The sequence below is a fragment of the Bos grunniens genome, chromosome 23, assembly GCF_055505025.1.
Source record: "Bos grunniens cultivar Pamir isolate PY7600 chromosome 23, Bosgru_T2T1.0, whole genome shotgun sequence".
Classification (NCBI taxonomy): Eukaryota; Metazoa; Chordata; class Mammalia; order Artiodactyla; family Bovidae; genus Bos; species Bos grunniens.
In genome coordinates this window covers 12,468,386-12,487,533 of record NC_141187.1, presented here as the reverse complement: position 1 = coordinate 12,487,533, position 19,148 = coordinate 12,468,386, and the positions used below count along the sequence as shown (strand labels likewise).

Below are 19,148 nucleotides of genomic sequence, written 5' to 3'. Positions count from 1 at the left end.
AGGAAGTAGAATGGCAGCTGCTGGGGAATGGAAAATTATTGCCTCATGGGTACATAGCTTCAGTTTGGGAAAATGAAAAAGTGTTGTAGAGATGAATGATGGTGATGACTTAACAACAATATGAATGTACTTAATGCCACCGAACTATATGCTTATAAATGGTTACAACAGTAAATTTTATGTTATATATTGTTACCACACACACACAAATCACTACTCCCAGCTTTATCAAGTACAGCAAACACAGGACTAGGAATTCTAGCAGCTTCCAGTCTTCACTCAGTCACCAGATGGACTCTGAGTCTGGGCAAGTCCCTTAACCCCTCAAAGCACTACTCAACCCACAGGTTTGTTACGAGGATTGAATGAGAACCCACAAGAAAGTACTCTGAAAAACCAAAGCTCCATCTGCGAACACAAGGTACCATCATGATTAGCCATAAACCTGCCCGAGGTTGGAGGCGGGGGCAAGCACTCACCCACACGGACAGTGCTGCAGAGGTGTGTGGGGGTTGGGGGAGGGCCGACAGTGTTAAGCAATTCTCTCACCTCCTGTACAAGAGGCTGCTGGAACAATGGAATGAGAGGATTCGTCCTTGGAATGTCAATGTGAATCTGAAAAAGAGAAGCCGTTATCCAAAAACACAAATGCCAGTTCGTTCTTTTGAGAAGTTATTTTCTTAGGATTTGGGAATCAAAGGGAGTAAGAATGAGAGTCAAATTTTATCTTTAGAAAGAACTTTAGAAGGCTTTAGAAACCTACCTGTCCATGTGGAATACATTCCCATGACAGCAACAGCTAACTGAACAGTAATGAAACCTCCCTGAACAAACCACTTAACACCAAACAGCAACAGGCTTCACAACTTAGCAGAACCAGCTGCTTTTCCCTATTGTCTGCCATCTGTTTTACTCTGGGCCTGTACTTAAATTTAACAGGTAGGATCAAAATGTGTATGCCTCTTTCAGATTCTTAATCCTCAACAGTCCGTAAGAACTAAAAGAGCTTGGAAAGCTCCAAAACTGTACCAGGAGAGGGAACCACAGGGAGCTGGTGCTGAATGCCTGGCACTGAGAGTTCTGGTTTCTGTTACCAAAGACGTCACAATGACTGGTTTTGGCCTTGGGATTTACCGATGTCTAGTAACCCACAAGGCTTCCCTGGTGGCTCAGCAGGTAAAGAACCTGCCTGCCAATGCAGGAGACATGAGTTCAATTCCTGGGTTGGGAAGATCTCCTGGAGAAGGAGATGGCAACTCACTCCAGTATCCTCGCCTGGAAAATCCCATGGACAGAGGAGCCTGTTGGGCTATAGTCCATGGAGTCATGAAGAGTTGGGGACACGACTGAGGGACTAAACGACAGCAACAACCCTAAGGTCTGTCTCAGCAGCAGCTGAGGCTACTTCTGCTCTTGGGGCCTGTTGTAGACAGCTGCGCGCACCCAGTATCTTCCCCTCTGCAACCATCAGGCTCCTTTTCACACCTTCCACCTTTCCACAGGCAGTGTGGACTGCTATGGGCGATGGCAGGGCTCTTCCGGCTAAGGCTGCTGATGGCTATGGCTCCAACAGACAGACACACAAGCCAAAGAGACACTGCAGCTGTCAGAAGGACACACTGATGTCACAGGCCAGAGGGGTGGACTCACTGAGCGAACTCATTCTTCATCTTCTGTCCCACCACCCTGACTATTCGCAAGGGTTTTCTGTGGACCAGCGGCGCTGGCATCGCCTGGGAGCTCACTGGAAGCCAAGGGCTCACCCCAGGTGTCCTGAATGAGAATCTGCATTTTACCATAATCCCAAGTCAGAATTTTATCAAAATCCTAGGTGATTTCTACGCATATTAAAGTCCAAGAAGCACTGCTACTGACCAGGGACTCCCCAAAATCTATCTACTGAAAATGTCTAGGGACTTCCATGGTGGTCCAATGGTTAAGACTCCATGCTTCCGCTGCATGGGTTTGATCCCTGGTTGGAGGACTAAGATCTCACATGCCGTATAGCACAGACCAAAAAAAAAAAAAGAAGGCTAAAATCAGAGCTACTGAATTAGAAAGAGAGGATGTAGTTCTGGGAATAAATTTAATTCCTAACCACTGTAGCCTGAAGACGTGGCAAACCTGTACCCCGAGAGCACTTCCAGGAGCCGCACCTGAAGATTATGACTAGTGGGCAAAAGGGCAGCAGGTGATGACGTACCTGTCTGTAGGTATCCTGGTGATGTTCCTCATTTCGAGAGTCATAATACTGTTCAATGAAGCCAAAATACTCCTCCCGCTTCCGCTGCAAGGTCAACTTCCTCCTCTCAGTGTTTGCTGGGAGATAACCCTGTACACAGGACCACTTGTCAGATGGGGACAGGCACTGGCTGGATGAATCCTTAACCTTTATTTTAGCCTGAACAGTGGCTTTGAAACTTTCAAAGGAAGGGAAAGAAAGCTGCCAAGAGGACAAGGGTAAATCCCTTTTTGGTTTTGGCCACCCAGGGTTTGCCCTGTCCTCATTCAATGAGATGCATGTGTGGGCAGATGAAGCCCAGCCGGGTTTCTCGGGGTTATGTATTCCTGCAACGCTGGGCGTGGGTCCTGCTGGGAAGCACTGCAGAGCTCTGGGGTTGGCACAGTAGAGCAGCGAATGTAGGTCAGTGGGAGGGAACTGGACCCAAGTCAGGACTCCTGGGGCTGCGTGTGTGAGAGGCAATCCTTCCCAGGGTCACGGAGAGGTGGCCGCCTCCACGGCGCATCTCAGTGGCGTGCCGTGTGAGCCTGTGCTAGTTACGTAATTCTTTCCCGCAGTGATGTTGAGAATTACCAGCTTAGGAGGCTGAATGGAATCTGTGACCCAGCAGCTGCAACGTCCAGACATAGAACTTCTGGCAGCAGCCCCTCGCTCCTGGCTCCAGCTCCAGGCCACCCCTGATCTAGATCCCACTCTCAATTCTGACATCTCTTGTTCCCCTTCCATTCTCACTGCAGCTACTTCTAATAGCATTTGGACTTCTTAGAAGGAGCAGGGGCAGTGACTCCACGGCTACGAGAGTTGGGGGTGGGGGCCGATTAGGAGCAAGAGTTGTTCTCTCGCAGGCAGGGAAGGGACACGTCCACAGAGCGAGCAAGTGCCTGGTGAGCCGGAGCTGTGCTGGGCCCACCTCTGTGCATCCTCACAGCACCTGGCATCGTGCCCGGTAAACAGCTTGCCCTCAATAAATCCTTATGAATGAATGGATTTTACGGGCTCAGGAGATCAAAGTGTTCCTACCACAGCGGCTGGCACAGGGCTCCATGACTTAGTGAGTGTGGGACGAGTGCAGGCTTCTGAGGGAGGCCCGTTTATCAACTCTTCACGGTTGGGAAGTGGGTTTCAACCCCCTTAGTCATTACTACTGAGAAAGGAGGGAAGCACAGGGAAAGTGGGACCTGCCACAGGAGAGATGGCTCACCCAGCCTCGCTGTACTCCTCCTCAGTGCTGAGAAGGCGTGATCAGGACTATCCACACAAACCTAAGCTCTTCTACACGAGTGGAACAAACTCTCAAGGATGTGATTCTTTATGCAGAGACAGGACTTCAGTCCCATATCAGGTAGGACCAGAGAAGTCTACGGGGCAAGACTGATGTGCCCAGACCAGCCACCGCAGGAAGAGGGGCGCCGTGTGAGGCTTGCACTTCTCTACCCAGCGGGCAGAACTCACCGACAGGAGTCTCCAGGTTACAGGCCGAACCTCCCTGGGAACCCCCGGCCAGCTACACTTCCTCAGTTCATCTGCAAAAAGATGAAGGTGTGATTGGACTTAGCCCTTCCCGTGGGTGCCCAGAAACGAGCCTCAGCCAGCGCTGCCTGGTGCCCCCCAGCGTTTCAGGAGGATGACCGCCATCGCCACTGCCACCACCACCACCAGCTACCGACAAGCGTGGGTGAAAAGCCCAAAACAACAGCCCTGAGCAGCCAAGGTCATAGCTCTGCAGCAGTGATCCAGTCAGCTCAGAGATTAGAGTTAGAGGGGGGAGGAAGACCAGGAAGTGTGGATTTCAGGAGGAATCGCCTGGAGGTAGAGGAGACCGAAGCCAGAATGGGTGCGCTAGGCTCTACAGGCCACGGAGTCCAGTCCCGCCTAATTTGGCCCCTGATTTCTAGTTAATGTATTCTGACTGCGATACCTGCGTGTCACTTCAATGGGCACCAGATCAGGAGATGCTGGAAAAGTAAAAGAAGGAAGAATAAAGAGCAATAGCTTCCGGGTCTCTGAGAATTCCAGTCACCGAAAGGTCCGAGCTTGCCCGGGGCTCACAAGGGCAGGCGGGGTTGACTCACCCAGGTCGGTGTTGTGGCTGGAGAGAAGCTGACGGAACTTTTCCAGGCGGGTTTTCTCCCGGACGGTCATCGGGGGTGCCCCAGAAGCGTTCTGGTCTGAGATGCGGGCGACGAGCGGGATGACGGGTCGGAGAGGGAGTGACTGCTGTTTGTGGAGCGGGTTCCTCAGGCATGAGTCACCTGAGGGGTCGTTTGAAAGAGAAAGAGGACAGGCTGTGTGACGAGCGCAGATCCAGAGACACCTTAGACCTGACTGCTGGGCACGGGGCTCCTCCAGAGCCGCGGCTGCCAGGTCGCCCAGGGCAGGGCCACCACCCAGCCGCCCTCCGTTCGCTCAGGGGAAGGGCTGTGTGTTTATCATACATACCAAGGCACCTTCTGCGCAGAGACTCCAGCTACTGCAGCAAATCTGACAAATTTTTTGTGACTTCATGGGAAAAATCTATTGTTTTCTTTTTATCCCAACCTGGAACTTTTCTTGGGTGTCTAATAGTGAGTTTGGGGGCAACGTAGTCAAAGGCAGTATTTGCCTTCCCTTTCCTCGTCTCAGAGCACATGGAAAATGACACTGTAAAAGCACATCACGAAAAAAAAGGTGATGGCTGCTCTCCCAAAGCCCCAGGCCCCAGCCGGCTGCTCCGAGGGCTAAGAGGGTCAGTACCCCTTGTACAACTCTCACCTGTTTTTGGCTCACACGTGAGAGGCTCTGACCTAAGGCGGGTCCTCTGTGCTTCGACATTTCTCACCAAAATGAACCGGCTTTTAGTTCTGCCGGGATATGACTGAAATAACAGGCACACGGACTCAAGCTGAACTCTATGTCTGGTTCTAGACACTTCTGAACAAGATGGTGGCTAGGAGAAGTGAGCAGGAGGGCGCTAACATTCACTGACTGCTCACTAAGGCACTGAGCTGGTCACAGTTACCTACGTCCTCTCATTTGACCCTTACAACATACTACAGCAGGAATTTACCACGATTTTGAGGGAACTATAGCTCAGAGAGATCAAGTAATTTGCAAGGGAGAGCTGAGTTATCTTGGGTCTGTCAGATGCCAAAACCCTTATTTATTTTACTCCCCCAAACAAAACTCAGTTTTAAATTCTGACCATCCTTTCATGACTGTTTCACATTCTTTACATATTTGGGCCTTAACAAGTAGTCAGCACAACAAGAATTAAACAGGGAATCCTCACCAACCACCACTAGGAGGTTTACAGATTCAACGGCCACAGGGTACTTGGTCTGGATGCCTAGTGCGACATGGGGCTGAGAAAATGCAGACCACACGCCGCTACAGAGCTGAGACTGAAGGCCGCTTCCGGTTATCAGTGACTGGCTGACCGACACTCACAGGAGGGAACCCCGTAACGGGAGTGCTCTGGGTGGTCCTGGCTGCACAGGGGCAGCTCGTCAGGGATCGTGGTGGGGCCTTCCCTCGCAGTGGGACCCTCCGGAGACCCTCAGTCTCACGTGAAGACACTTTCCACAGCCAGGAACTGTGGTCACCTGGCCAGTGGGCACTGAATGCCTGTCTGGGCGCGTCACTGGGGCCCAAATCAGAGATGTGAAGTGACCGTGAAATGATTTTCCAGGCCTTACAGCCTCATTTCCAGAGCACATCCTTGTCTGAAACTGTAAAAGTTGTTCTCTGAGAACAGGAGCCAGGACACGCACCAGGGCTCTGACATTCCACTTCCTTTTCACCCTTTACCACAGTCAGCTGATTTAACTCTCACCAGCAGGAGGGTGCTTCCCCCTCCAGCTCAGAACGACTGACTCCCATAAAACACTTTAGGACAACATTAGACATAGCAATGGATACTAAAAAGAGTACACTAAGGTGTCTCCAAGCATCTCATAAAACCACCATCATCTCAACCGGTTACTGGTGCCAGTTTCCTGAAAAGAAGGTGGGATCTCCTCCCGCCTCACCCTAACCTGGCAGGCAGGGAGCTGTGACACAGGGACTCTGTTTCTGAGGAACAGCAGAGAGACGACCTGCTGCTAGGGGCTCTTCCCCAGAATGGAGGAACGGTACCAAACATGTTTGAAATTCTGCCACTAACAACTTCAACTACATTTCGTCAACACACTTCAACTTGACCAGGTCCAAAGAAATGTGAAGCAACCACACCATAAGTGTTCTGGACCCCAGCACAGGGAAAGGAAGGAGAGAAGGGCAGGCAACACAGGGGTGTCAGATGTGAAGCCCCGGGTCCCAGGGCCAGGCAGCCATCCAGGCGGGAGAAGCAAGCACAGCTCCTGACCAGTGAGGCCCTCTGAGGACCCTCAGGCTCCAGCTCACTTATTTATCATCCAGTGGACGATCTAAGGGATGCCCCCCCAGAACCTGTTTTTATTTAAAGTGCGCTCTGCTGAAAAGGCTGAGCCTATGGCGGGAAGCTGGACAGACTTACTGGAATTTCTGGACAGCTGGGCGTCACTGCTGGACTTTATGACCTTGTAGCTGGCAGGTACATCTGATGTCGTTGACTGGGACCGTTCTGGTTTCACCCTCAGCTTGCTGTGGTTTTCCAGCACTTGGGCAGCGGTCGCCAGAGCAACTTTTGAGTTCAGAGTTTGGAAAGCAGGGGATGAAAAGTCCTCTTCCTCGTCATCACCAATGTCCCAAGCATCACTGGTGTTCCGGGCAAACTCGTGAAAACTGGAGGCCTTCTTATTTTTCAGAGGAACCGTGCTGACTTTTGACCGTTCTTTAATGAAGCTTTAAGAAAGGAGACACTGTTAACCAAGGAACAGTCCGACATATCCGACCACTTTCTCTTAACAGATTATTAATAGTATTACAAATTATCTCATACACAATCATTACCCTCTTCAAATAAAAAATATCCACATCCATTCCTTATCTAGAAGCGTCTAGACCAGCATTATGCTGCAGTACCAGATAAAACAAAGACAGAATCACTCTCCAAACATTCCACGTGCTCCTCTGTACATCCCAGCCCCTGCACTTAGGTGAGGCTACTGGTTCTGGCCAATGGGCTGAGGAGAGAAGTGAGGCCGTCCCTTCTGAGACAAAGTGTAAGGAACAAGTGTGAGTTCTCCCTTTTTTTTTTTTGCCAAACAATGTGGCATGCAAAACTTCCCCCGCCAAGGATCGAACCTGTGCCTCCTGCAATAGAAGTGCAATGAACCATCATGGAAGTCCTACGTGTGAGTTCTCTGTAAGCCTTATTCTGCCGTGATAACTGGCGAGGCTCCAGGTGGTGGCATCTCCTTCAGCCTGGATGACAGAGTGACTATGTGGAGCAGAGCCTGCCTTCCACACCCACTTTACCCTCACTTGGTCTGGAAGCACGAGTGAGAAATAAGCATCTGTTGTGTCAATCCACTGAGATTTCAGAGTTAATCTGTTATAGCACCATATCCTAAAATATCTTCTAGAGCAGGACACCAACTACTGGTAGAACAGGAGATGATTTTAGGTAGCCCACGTGTATTATTATTAAACATTGAGTTTCAAAATGAACAAGTTGTTCTCTTTTTATTCTGTTAAAGTCCTGCTGCCTTTGAGGAGGGATCTGAGTTTGACGCCACTCTGTCTTTAGGATTATTTTTTAACAAAGTGAGGGCAGCCTCAGGTTCAACATTTTGTAAGCAAGAAGATCTGGCTTAGAATGTAATTAATGAGGCTGTTTTGTGTTTCACTGTATTTCTAAGGTTATTTTCTATTTTGGGCAAATGATACTGGTTTTCCACTTACAGAACTAGTAAGATTTATTTTAAAAGTAAATCTAATTGAGTACATAAGTTTATTTTTTCAAGTGCATTTAATAATAGTATAAAGTATTGCAAAAAAGTCATGAAGACGGTACATGACTTGAGTTTGGGAAATACTCAATTAACTTGTTGAGAGCCAGGTAGACCATTCTAACTTTCCTGAATGTTTCCTCTTTTTTCGGCTGTGCCATGAGGCATGCAGGATCTTAGTTTCCCAACCAGGAACTGAACCCACGCCCCCTGCAGTGGAAGCATGGAGTCTTAACCACTGAACCGCCAGGGAAGTCCCCCTGAAGTTTTCTTCTTTCTGTGAACTTCTTACGGTCTGGTGGCCCTTATTCTGGTTCCAGGGGACTGTGTGGTTGGGATGTTTCTATAACTGAGTCTTATCTAACATCCTTCATACCCCAAGTAGGGAATCAAAGAATACAGCCTCAAGTAAATTTACACCTGAGGACTGGAATGCGACATCATTAAAATGCCTCACTATTTCCCTTGGCAAGGCAGGGCAACTCTAGTCTAAAAACCAGGCTCTGCCAGAAGAGCTGAAGTCCCCCATTTCCAAGAGATATTCTTCCCTTTAGGGGCTGGTCTAATACCTATGACACCTCCCAAGATATGTCCAACAGTCATTCTGAAAGATAACTATTGTTAGCATTGATAAAGAAAGACTGGTAACTCACACAGCTCATCGGAATGACCCTATTATTAACACCAAAAAAGGAGTAAGATATGACAGGCATATTTTCAAACACTAGCCTCACAGAGTAAAGGAAAACGCATCACACAAGATGCAAGAGATAACATGAGATTACACGATGTAACAGCTCAAACGTGATGGAAACGAGAAACCATTTTCCACCCACTAAATTAGCAAAGATTCAAGGACGTATCCTCTCGGTGCTGACCCAGGTACAGTGAGACCAGCTCTCTAATAGCACAGGTGGGGGTGTATGTCGCACCACCTTTCAGAAAACAACCTAGCGATACACACCCCATCAGCCTTAAAATGACTCATAACCTCTGACCATAAGAAAATAATCAGACAAGGACCTATTGTGTAGCATATGGAACTCTGCTCAGAGTTATGCGTCAGCCTGGATGGGAGCTGGGGTTTGCGGGAGAATGGATAGGTGTATGTGATGGCTGAGTCCCTCTGCTGTTCACCTGAAACTATCACAACACTGTTAATCAGCTGTACTCCAAATCAAAATAAAAAGTTTAAAGTTTGAAAAAAAAAGAATCAGAGTCAAACAAAGGTGATCTGAAACAGTCTATAATGGTATTATGCATTTTGGTTAAAAACTGCAAACATAAACATCTAGAAATTACAAATGATGAAATATCCTACAGTTCAGCCACCAGATGCCACCGAAAATCACATCGTGAAGGCTATTTAATAACACTAGAAAGTGATCTCAATAAAGTGAAAATTGAACGAAAATTATGTATTTTTTATGATCTCTATATTTCTTAAAAAGTATGTGCACAGAAAAGACCAGGAAGAAAACACATCAAAAATGTTAACACTGCTTATCTCTGGGCTCTGGAATGATAGTTGACACTTAATTTTTATACTTCTCTGAATTATTCATGTTTTCTACAATGAGCATATTATTTTTATTAATCACTGGAAAAGGTTGTTTTGTTGGCTCTCATCAATCCCCAAAGAAAGAGTACTTCTAAACCTACTGAAAAAAAAAATAAAACTGCGGCAATGCAGCACAAAAATCTGCTCATCAGAAATCCACCGAGAGGCAAATTACTCCTCTATAGACCCTCTGAGGCTGTACGTTCCGGACTCGTCACTATGACGGCTTCTCTGTGAAAGGGAACCCAGATCCACAGCCTGCAGTACTCACCTCAGAGCGTCCGCTGTCAAGACCAAACAGGCAGATGTGTCAGAAAGAGCTGCCATCAAAAAAGAATGGAAAAAAGCACAGGAGGCTGTTGTCTTCCTCCTTGGAGACCACGCAAACCTCAAGACTGCGCATGACAAATTCAACAGTGATATGAAGTGCTTGGGAGGGCGAGGTTATTATTTGTTTTTCTCCTGGTTGGTGTTTCCTAAATACCCTCTTGAAGTCTTAAGGATTCTTTAGGGATGTATGGCTGAGTCCCTGCATTGTTCACCTGAAACTAACACAGCATTGTTAACTAGCTATACCCCAATACAAAATGCTTTTGGTGTTAATAAATGAATAAAATCTAAAAAAAAAAAAAAGAATTCTTTAGGGAATTCCCTGGCGGTCCAGTGGTTAGGACTTGGCACGTTCACTGCTGTGGGCCCACGTCTAATCTCTGTTAGGGAACTAAGATCCCAAAAGCCGCTCTGCATGGGCCAAAAAGAATCCTTTAAATAACCATGAATCAAGAGGCTCAAAATCAAGCTGAATTTTGATTCAAGTCAAAGAACTGACTGGATACGGTTAGTCTAACACTGGGTAAAGCAATAGGGAGACGCTGGAATGGATTAAAACATGGCACCAAGAGATGGGTCACGCTGAGCACTGGGTTCTGACAGACGCTGAGCTTTCTATACAAGAAGGTAAATTAGCTGAGTGGTGGGTACATGAGTGTTTGTTATCTTTTTCCATTAACCTTTTTATGCATTTAAAGTATTTCATTATATTTTTGAAGCAGATGAAGGTTCAAAATAAGTAAACTAGAATAAGAATTGGAATTATTCAGATGAACACTTTGCAAATAGACATTGGAAAGAAATACTCCAACACAATGGAGAGGAGAAAAGGGAGGAAAGGCTGCCTTTCCCTGTGGTGAGAAGACACGAGAGAGTCCAAGCTGTCCATTTACAGTCTGCTAGAAATTAGAGATACCTACCTCACAAAAGCCCAAACTCAAAGTCATCAGCCAGTTAAAGAAGTCAGCTCTGTCCTTAGGAAAGAGACCTTCACGGAGGAAGGGGTTGGCATCACCTATAGGGGAAGGAGTCTGAGGACACAATAAGGTTGTAAGAACCGCTCTCAAGAATGAAAGAGGAGGGAATTCCTTGGTGGTCCGGGGGTTAGGACGCTGTGCTTCCACTACAGGGGCTCGGGTTCACTCCCAGTTGGGGAAGTAAGATCCTGCCAGTCACGTGGCACAGCCAAAAACAAACAAAAAAAGAGGAGCGTGCCAGTGAAGAGATACCTCTCAGAGGAGCAGAAAGAGTACAACCCTGCAACAACGATGGCAAGGTTTCAAGGCTTCGACGCTTTCCTACGTTTATTAACATTGTTCTCCGCAGGGAATCATGTAAATTCACACATACATGGTTCCGCTGTTGTCGTTTAGCCTCTAAGTTGTATCCAACTCTTTTTTGTGACCCCGTGGACAGTACCTGCCAGGCTCCTCTGTCTGTGGGATTTCCCAGGCAAGCATACTGGAGTCGGCTGCCATTTCCTTCTCCAGGGGATCTTCCTGACCCAGGGATCGAACCCGTGTGGCAGGCAGATTCTTTACCACTGAGCCACCAGGGAAGCCCTTATATACATGGTAGTTAACATTTGTTGGCTGTTCACCAGGTGCCAGGCTCTGTACTACTGTTTATACATACCCATTTTTCTTACTAATGCTCATTCATTACCCTATGGAGGTACTATTATTATTATTCCTATAGACAGATGAGGAAACTGAGGCTTCCTATGACATGAGCAGGCAGGGAAGTCTGGGCCCAAATCCAGGTCTACCTGTACTTTCTAACCAACCTGCCTGGAAGACCGGGTTAAAAAGATGAATCAAGATGAGGCCGACTAGGATCTGCAGCCTGGGAAGAGGAGTTACCAAGCAAACTGAGCACATTGCACCACAGCTATAATCTCCACGTGCCCATGGCTAGCAGCCCCAACTCTGTAGGGAGACTCTCCTCTACATCAAACAGGCTGTGTGTGTTGGTAGCCAGAATGGGAAGAAGCCACATCTGGGGATGTGGCTCTTGGAGGAGAAATGTCTCTCTTCCCTTTTGACCCCAGGAGTCACAGTAAAAAGTGAATCCAGGTGATTCTAGCTGGGGATGCCTCTGGCATATAGGCTGCCTCATTTTAACATGGTCCCAACTTAACCTATAACTAACCCAAGGCACAATAATGCCACAGTGTGGCTTCAAGTTTAACCAAAATTATTTAAACAGAACTACACCAAAGTTACAACCAAACTGGCCTCATACAAACACCTCTTTACAGCTGTATGCCACATTATAGCTTAAAAAGCACTTTCACAGATACCTCATTTAATCCTCACAGCAACTTTGTGAGGGGAGCCTTATTATTTCTACTTCATAAATGAGGAATCTAAGGGTCAGAAAAGTTGAGTAATTTGCCCAAGATCATGCAGTTAGTAAGTGATGCATAAAAAGTGATTCAAGAAGTGCAAGTGACACTCAAAACTCACAAATACATAATGACTGACTCACGAAGAGAAACTCCGTTGTTTGATGATTAATAGCTTGTTAAATCAGAGAAGGCAATGGCACCCCACTCCAGTACTTTGCCTAGAAAATCCCATGGATGGAGGAGCCTGGTAGGCTGCAGTCCATGGGGTCGCTAGAGTCGGACACGACTGAGCGACTTCACTTTCACTTTTCACTTTCATGCATTGCAGAAGGAAATGGCAACCCACTCCAGTGTTCTTGCCTAGAGAACCCCAGGGACTGCGGGGCCTGGTGAGCTGCCATCTATGGGGTCGCACAGAGTCGGGCACAACTGAAGTGACTTAGCAGCAGCAGCAGCAGCAGCAGCAGCAGCAGCTTGTTAAATGGTAACACAAACCACAGGATATTTTGGAGAAGAGTGGCTACAGGTTATAGGGGTTAAGAAACAAAAGATCACTCACTCTGTGATTGCATTAACACTATACTGTTTTTACTGATATGGCTGTTTACTTAGTAGAAATATGACAAAAATTTATTTGACACTGCTGAAATCAGATTGATTATATTCTTTGCACCCAAAGATGGAGAAGCTCTATACAGTCAGCAAAAACAAGACCAGGAGCTGACTGTGGCTCAGATCATGAACTCCTTATTGCCAAATTCAGACTGAAATTGAAAAAAGTAGGGAAAACCACTAGATCATTCAGGTATGACCTAAATCAAATCCCTGATGATTATACAGTGGAAGTGAGAAATAGATTTAAGGGCCTAGATCTGATAGATAGAGTGCCTGATGAACTATGGACTGAGGTTCGTGACACTGTACAGGAGACAGGGATCAAGACCATCCCGGTGGAAAAGAAATGCAAAAAAGCAAAATGGCTGTCTGGGGAGGCCTTACAAATAGCTGTGAAAAGAAGAGAAGCGAAAAGCAAAGGAGAAAAGGAAAGATCTAAGCATCTGAATGCAGAGTTCCAAAGAACAGCAAGAAGAGATAAGAAAGCCTTCTTCAGAGATCAATGCAAAGAAATAGAGGAAAACAACAGAGTGGGAAAGACTAGAGATCTCTTCAAGAAAATTAGAGATACCAAGGGAACATTTTATGCAAAGATGGGCTCGATAAAGGACAGAAATGGTATGGACCTAACAGAAGCAGAAGATATTAAGAAGAGATGGCAAGAATACACAGAAGAACTGTACAAAAAAGATCTTCACGACCCAGATAATCACGATGGTGTGATCACTGACCTAGAGCCAAACATCCTGGAATGTGAAGTCAAGTGGGCCTTAGAAAGCATCACTACAAACAAAGCTAGTGGAGGTGATGGAATTCCAGTTGAGCTGTTTCAAATCCTGAAGGATGATGCTGTGAAAGTGCTGCACTCAATATGCCAGCAAATTTGGAAAACTCAGCAGTGGCCACAAGACTGGAAAAGGGCAGTTTTCATTCCAATCCCAAAGAAAGGCAATGCCAAAGAATGCTCAAACTACCACACAACTGCACTCATCTCACACGCTAGTAAAGTAATGCTCAAAATTCTCCAAGCCAGGCTTCAGCAATACGTGAACCATGAACTTCCTGATGTTCAAGCTGGTTTTAGAAAAGGCAGAGGAACCAGAGATCAAATTGCCAACATCCGCTGGATCATGGAAAAAGCAAGAGAGTTCCAGAAAAGCATCTATTTCTGCTTTATTGACTATGCCAAAGCCTTTGACTGTGTGGATCACAATAAACTGTGGAAAATTCTTCAAGAGATGGGAATACCAGACCACCTGACCTGCCTCTTGAGAAATCTGTATGCAGGTCAGGAAGCAACAGTTAGAACTGGACATGGAACAACAGACTGGTTCCAAATAGGAAAGGGAGTACGTCAAGGTTGTATATTGTCACCCTGCTTATTTAACTTATATACAGAGTACATCATGAGAAACACTGGACTGGAAGAAACACAAGCTGGAATCAAGATTGCCAGGAGAAATATCAATAACCTCAGATATGCAGATGACACCACCCTTATGGCAGAAAGTGAAGAGGAACTCAAAAGCCTCTTGATGAAAATGAAAGTGGAGAGTGAAAAAGTTGGCTTAAAGCTCAACATTCAGAAAACGAAGATCATGGTATCTGGTCCCATCACTTCATGGCAAATAGATGGGGAAACAGTGGAAACAGTGTCAGACTTTGTTTTTGGGCTCCAAAATCACTGCAGATGGTGACTGCAGCCATGAAATTAAAAGATGATTACTCCTTGGAAGCAAAGTTATGACCAACCTAGATAGCATATTCAAAAGCAGAGACATTACTTTGCCAACAAAGGTCCGTCTAGTTAAGGCTATGGTTTTTCCTGTGGTGATGTATGAATATGAGAATTGGACTGTGAAGGCTGAGCACCGAAGAATTGATGCTTTTGAAGTGTGGTGTTGGAGAAGACTCTTGAGAGTTCCTTGGACTGCAAGGAGGTCCAACCGGTCCATTCTGAAGGAGATCAGCCCTGGGTGTTCTTTGGAGGGAATGATACTAAAGCTGAAACTCCAGTACTTTGGCCACCTCATGCGAAGAGTTGACTCATAGGAAAAGATTCTGATGCTGGGAGGGATTGGGGGCAGGAGGAGAAGGGGACGACAGAGGAGGAGATGGCTGGATGGCATCACTGACTCGATGGATGTGAGTCTGGGTGAACTCCGGGAGTTGGTGATGGACAGGGAGGCTTGGCGTGCTGCGATTCATGGGGTCGCAAAGAGTCGGACACGACTGAGCGACTGAACTGAACTGAAGGGATGTAAGCAAGTGGGGAATTCGGTAAACCCAGTCATATCAATAACTAGAGGGGCTTCGCTTGAACTAGGATTCTAACTCAGAACTAGGATATCAATTCAGAAAACAATAAATTTAGAAGCCTGTCATACCACCAGGTGGCCAATGGGGCCACTCTGCGCTAAGACTAGTTTTATCTGAGCAATAAAAATTATTGCAGGCAGTATTATCACTAATGGCAATAATTTGGCAAATGGAAGTCAATATACACAGACGGGGAATAACTGGTTGTGCTTGTGCAGTTTAGATGATTGAAGATATAACGTAAAGGCTTCTGCTGTGATGAGGATTAACCACTCAGTAATTAATGGCCTAAAGTGGAACGATAATCATGTATCAGAGAAAGTAATAAAAATGTCCCAACAAAGGTACTAAAATAAGGGCAATAAATGTTTTATAGTAACAATCTGGAATTGTAAAATGGTCCAGTGCAGACCTACATGTTGTCCCTTACTGCAGAGTGCTAACACCAAACCACCGTGTGCGCACACAAAAAAGGGGACGCAGTGTATTCGGTGACAATTATATTCCTCCCAAATCACAGAGCTAAATAACTACTTCTACTGGTCGCATGAATGCAATTCTGCTGAATGACCCGTGGAAACACTCATGGTTTTATATTGTTAGCAGGTGCAAAACAAGAGTGTATAAAGTTTGCCTTTGCAGTTTGGGATATGGTGATATTTTAAGACCCATCCTAAATACAGATTCAAGGAAAACTCAGCTGATGACAGGTGCAGGCAAGGTATGGTGACTCTGAACCAAACATAAAACAGGATAGTACATCCCACTGCCCTACAAACACGGACAAATCCTGGCTGTGAACAGAATTGGCTAAAAGGAACAGAATACTCAACTCTGACACTTAAATTGTAAAGACACTTAAATTGTAAAGACAATGCACAATGCTGGATGCTTGGGACTGGTGCACTGGGACGACCCAGAGGGATGGTATGGGGAGGGAGGAGGGAGGAGGGTTCAGGATGGATTTTCTTTTAAAAATTAAAAAAAAAAAAAAAAATTGTAAAGACTGTGACGCCAGGGTACTGAGCTGGTGTCTCTGCAATTCTCTTGTCTTTCCCTCAGGTTACAAGTTAACTGTTAACAGTTTTTGGCACCTTATTTTCACATTAACACATGCAAAAGTAGGAAATGTGAGTGGAGGCAGAAAGTGGCTTTCTTCACAAAATCATCTCTTACTGATTGGAAAAGAAAATCCTGCTAAAAACCCTCCTTTAGACTTTTCTTTTACAGCTCACTGGCCAGAACCAATGAGATGAGCCCATCACAGATTAGTCACTGGTATTACCAAGGAATTATTATAAAAGGCTTAAACTAACCCAGATGCCTACTCTAAGTACACTGTTGCCTGTTCAAGAGCTGAATGAATCTATGGTCTTGAGCAAGGAAGAAGCAGGGGCCAGGAAGGCAGCTGTGTAGGTAATTAACAATGCCTGCCCCACTGGCCAACAAACCAGACAGTCCACTGTGAGTAAAACTGGGAAATAGAACCCATCATACTTAATGGAAATATTACGCAAATAGCACAGAAAACATGTATCCCCATGAGAAGATCTAATACAAGATACATACTAAGAAACATTGAAGAAAAATCTACTAAGTAAATGGAGGGATTTCATTCCTTCTTTCCAAAAATATTTACTTAGTAACTTAGGACCTAAAATAAGGGCAATAAACATTTTATAGTAACATTTACTGAATTTTCTTTTCTGCTTGTCTGGGTGTTAAGGCACATTGGTGAACAAAAGCAGGTGTTAAGGCACACTGGTGAACCAAACAAAGTCCCAGCCCTCAGAGAGCTTACACTGGCAATTTCTGATTAAAAAGACAAAGCAAAATTGCATTTTACAGAAATGAACAGCAGTCATGCTTCACAGTATTTCAGAAGACTATACCTTCTACATATCGGCCAAATTGAAAAAAGAATGGGTTGGTGGAATTAGAGAAAAGTTCACCACACATTCAGTTAAGTTATTAAAAGAATATTAAAATATTGATAATGCATATTTGTAAGGTATTCTTCTAGGTATTCAAAATACTTTAATGTATATTCTCTTTACTTCCCCACTGACTATGAAGGAAGACAGGGTGGCTATTATGACACAGGCCCCAGAAGGATGAAATCTAGGTCTCTTGTACCTCTTAAATCATTCAGCTTTCACTATGAACAACAGCTTTCCTAGAGGTAAGCCTCTAAGATTAAACCTGCAAAAAGAGGCCAAAGTTCTTAGAACACGTGAGAAGATGACCCATCGTTTAAACTTATTGTGACTGAACGATGGCCTATGAGAGAAAGGTGGGATAAAGTGATAATTGGGGGTATGAATACACACCCACACATCTGGGATTTAACTAGGGCTCTTCTGTGTTTGAAAATAATTAGAATTTTACTAGAAGAAATAGCCTCCAGGGATCTTTTAACTCCACCGTCTGGCTGGGTTTCCTTGAGTGTGTCAAAGAGAAAAAGGACCTGAAGAATGCCAGCTCCATAGTTAAGTTCTATTTGCCCCGGTTCTCAGAAAGTAAGTAAGGAAGAGGGGAGGTCTATTTATCTATCTATTTATATCTTTAGAAGCATGGTCTCCAGAAGCCAGAAGATCATCAATCAGCCAATTTTAGGACAATATTTACCAAATAAAGACCTTCTCATAGAACAGAGACAAACCCTATATAAACCACCTTCCAACGTAAGAAAAAGATCTCTGATGTAACTTAATTTTACACGTAGTAACAGACTGCTTAGAAGTAAGAAGACTGTTCATCTTCTGATCCAAAACAGAACAGGGGAGAAGCTAGAAAAGGTCAAAGCAGAAACTGTCACTTCTACAAAGTAGGGAAGGGTTCCACGGGTTTAAGAAGAAGTACATGCATGAGAGGAAAAATATCTTGACTTACTTTTTGGTGAGCCGAGGGTCCAGAGGAGGGTGCTGTGCTCCATACACAGGCTGGATGCTAAAAGCGAGAAAAAAAAAGGAAGACGCGAGTTGTCAGGAAGGTAGATATATTGGGTGAGTACCACCTGCATCGCAACGTTGGAAGGGACTGAGAGAAACAGGTGACCTCCAAGAACAACTATGCCCAAGCCAAAGGACAGCAACCTACTCTTTAAAAAAAAAAAGTTCATCATCTTCCCTGGTGAGGTTTCAGCACCCTACGCAATTATCAGGAAGTTCTATCCGGACAGGCAGCATGGGAAGGCTTACAGTTGGACAGAATACAGTTCAAATGCAGGTTGTGGCATCCACTATAAACTTTCACTAAATGGCCTGACCACTCTGAACATGCTTTCTTATCTGTAAAACTGGAATATCGCCTACCCCAGAGGACCACTTGGACTACACGACAGTGAAGCAGCCCCACAGATCAAGGGAGGAGTGACCCAAGGGGTTCTCACAACTGCTGGCAAGGGTATAAACTGATACAACCACTTTGAAAAAGTTTGGCTATATTGAGGAAGAACAAAATATGCATACTCTAAGACTAAAGATACATACATATACATATACATATATATATATGTCTTTAGAAAAACAAAGATATGTGTATCAGGAAACATATAAAAGTGTTCATAATCTCAGATATATGCAGATGACACCACCCTTATGGCAGAAAGTGAAGAACTAAAGAGCCTCTTGATGAAAGTGAAAGAGGAGAGTGAAAACACTGGCTTAAAACCCAACATTCAGAAAAATAAGATCATGGCATCCAGTTCCATCACTTCATGGGAAATAGATAGGGAAACCATGGAAACAGTTAGAGACTTTATTTTTTAAGGCTCCAAATCACTGCAGATGGTGACTGCAGCCATAAAATTAAAAGACGCTTGCTCCTTGGAAGAAAAGCTATGACAAACCTAGACAGCATATTCAAAAGCAGAGACATTAC

At 45.3% G+C, this 19,148-nt stretch overlaps 1 protein-coding gene across 10 annotated transcripts in view; it reads right to left on the bottom strand.

Moving 5' to 3' along the window:
• Positions 1 to 19,148, bottom strand: part of TBC1D22B (TBC1 domain family member 22B) — a 74,041-nt gene that overhangs the window by 40,390 nt on the left and 14,503 nt on the right. For 9 of the 10 annotated variants that reach the window (XR_015153139.1, XM_086371487.1, XM_086371481.1 and 6 more), the window contains 6 exons: positions 18,159 to 18,215; positions 6,735 to 7,042; positions 4,315 to 4,494; positions 3,695 to 3,765; positions 2,204 to 2,332; positions 550 to 615 (listed from right to left, as the gene is read on the bottom strand). Coding sequence is in view for 9 of the 10 variants with exons in the window: in XM_086371481.1 (XP_086227607.1) it covers positions 550 to 615; positions 2,204 to 2,332; positions 3,695 to 3,765; positions 4,315 to 4,494; positions 6,735 to 7,042; positions 18,159 to 18,215 (811 nt within the window). In the remaining variant the exon portion in view is untranslated. The remainder of the gene's footprint in view (positions 1 to 549; positions 616 to 2,203; positions 2,333 to 3,694; positions 3,766 to 4,314; positions 4,495 to 6,734; positions 7,043 to 18,158; positions 18,216 to 19,148) is intronic. The other variant, XM_086371483.1, reaches the window with a different exon arrangement.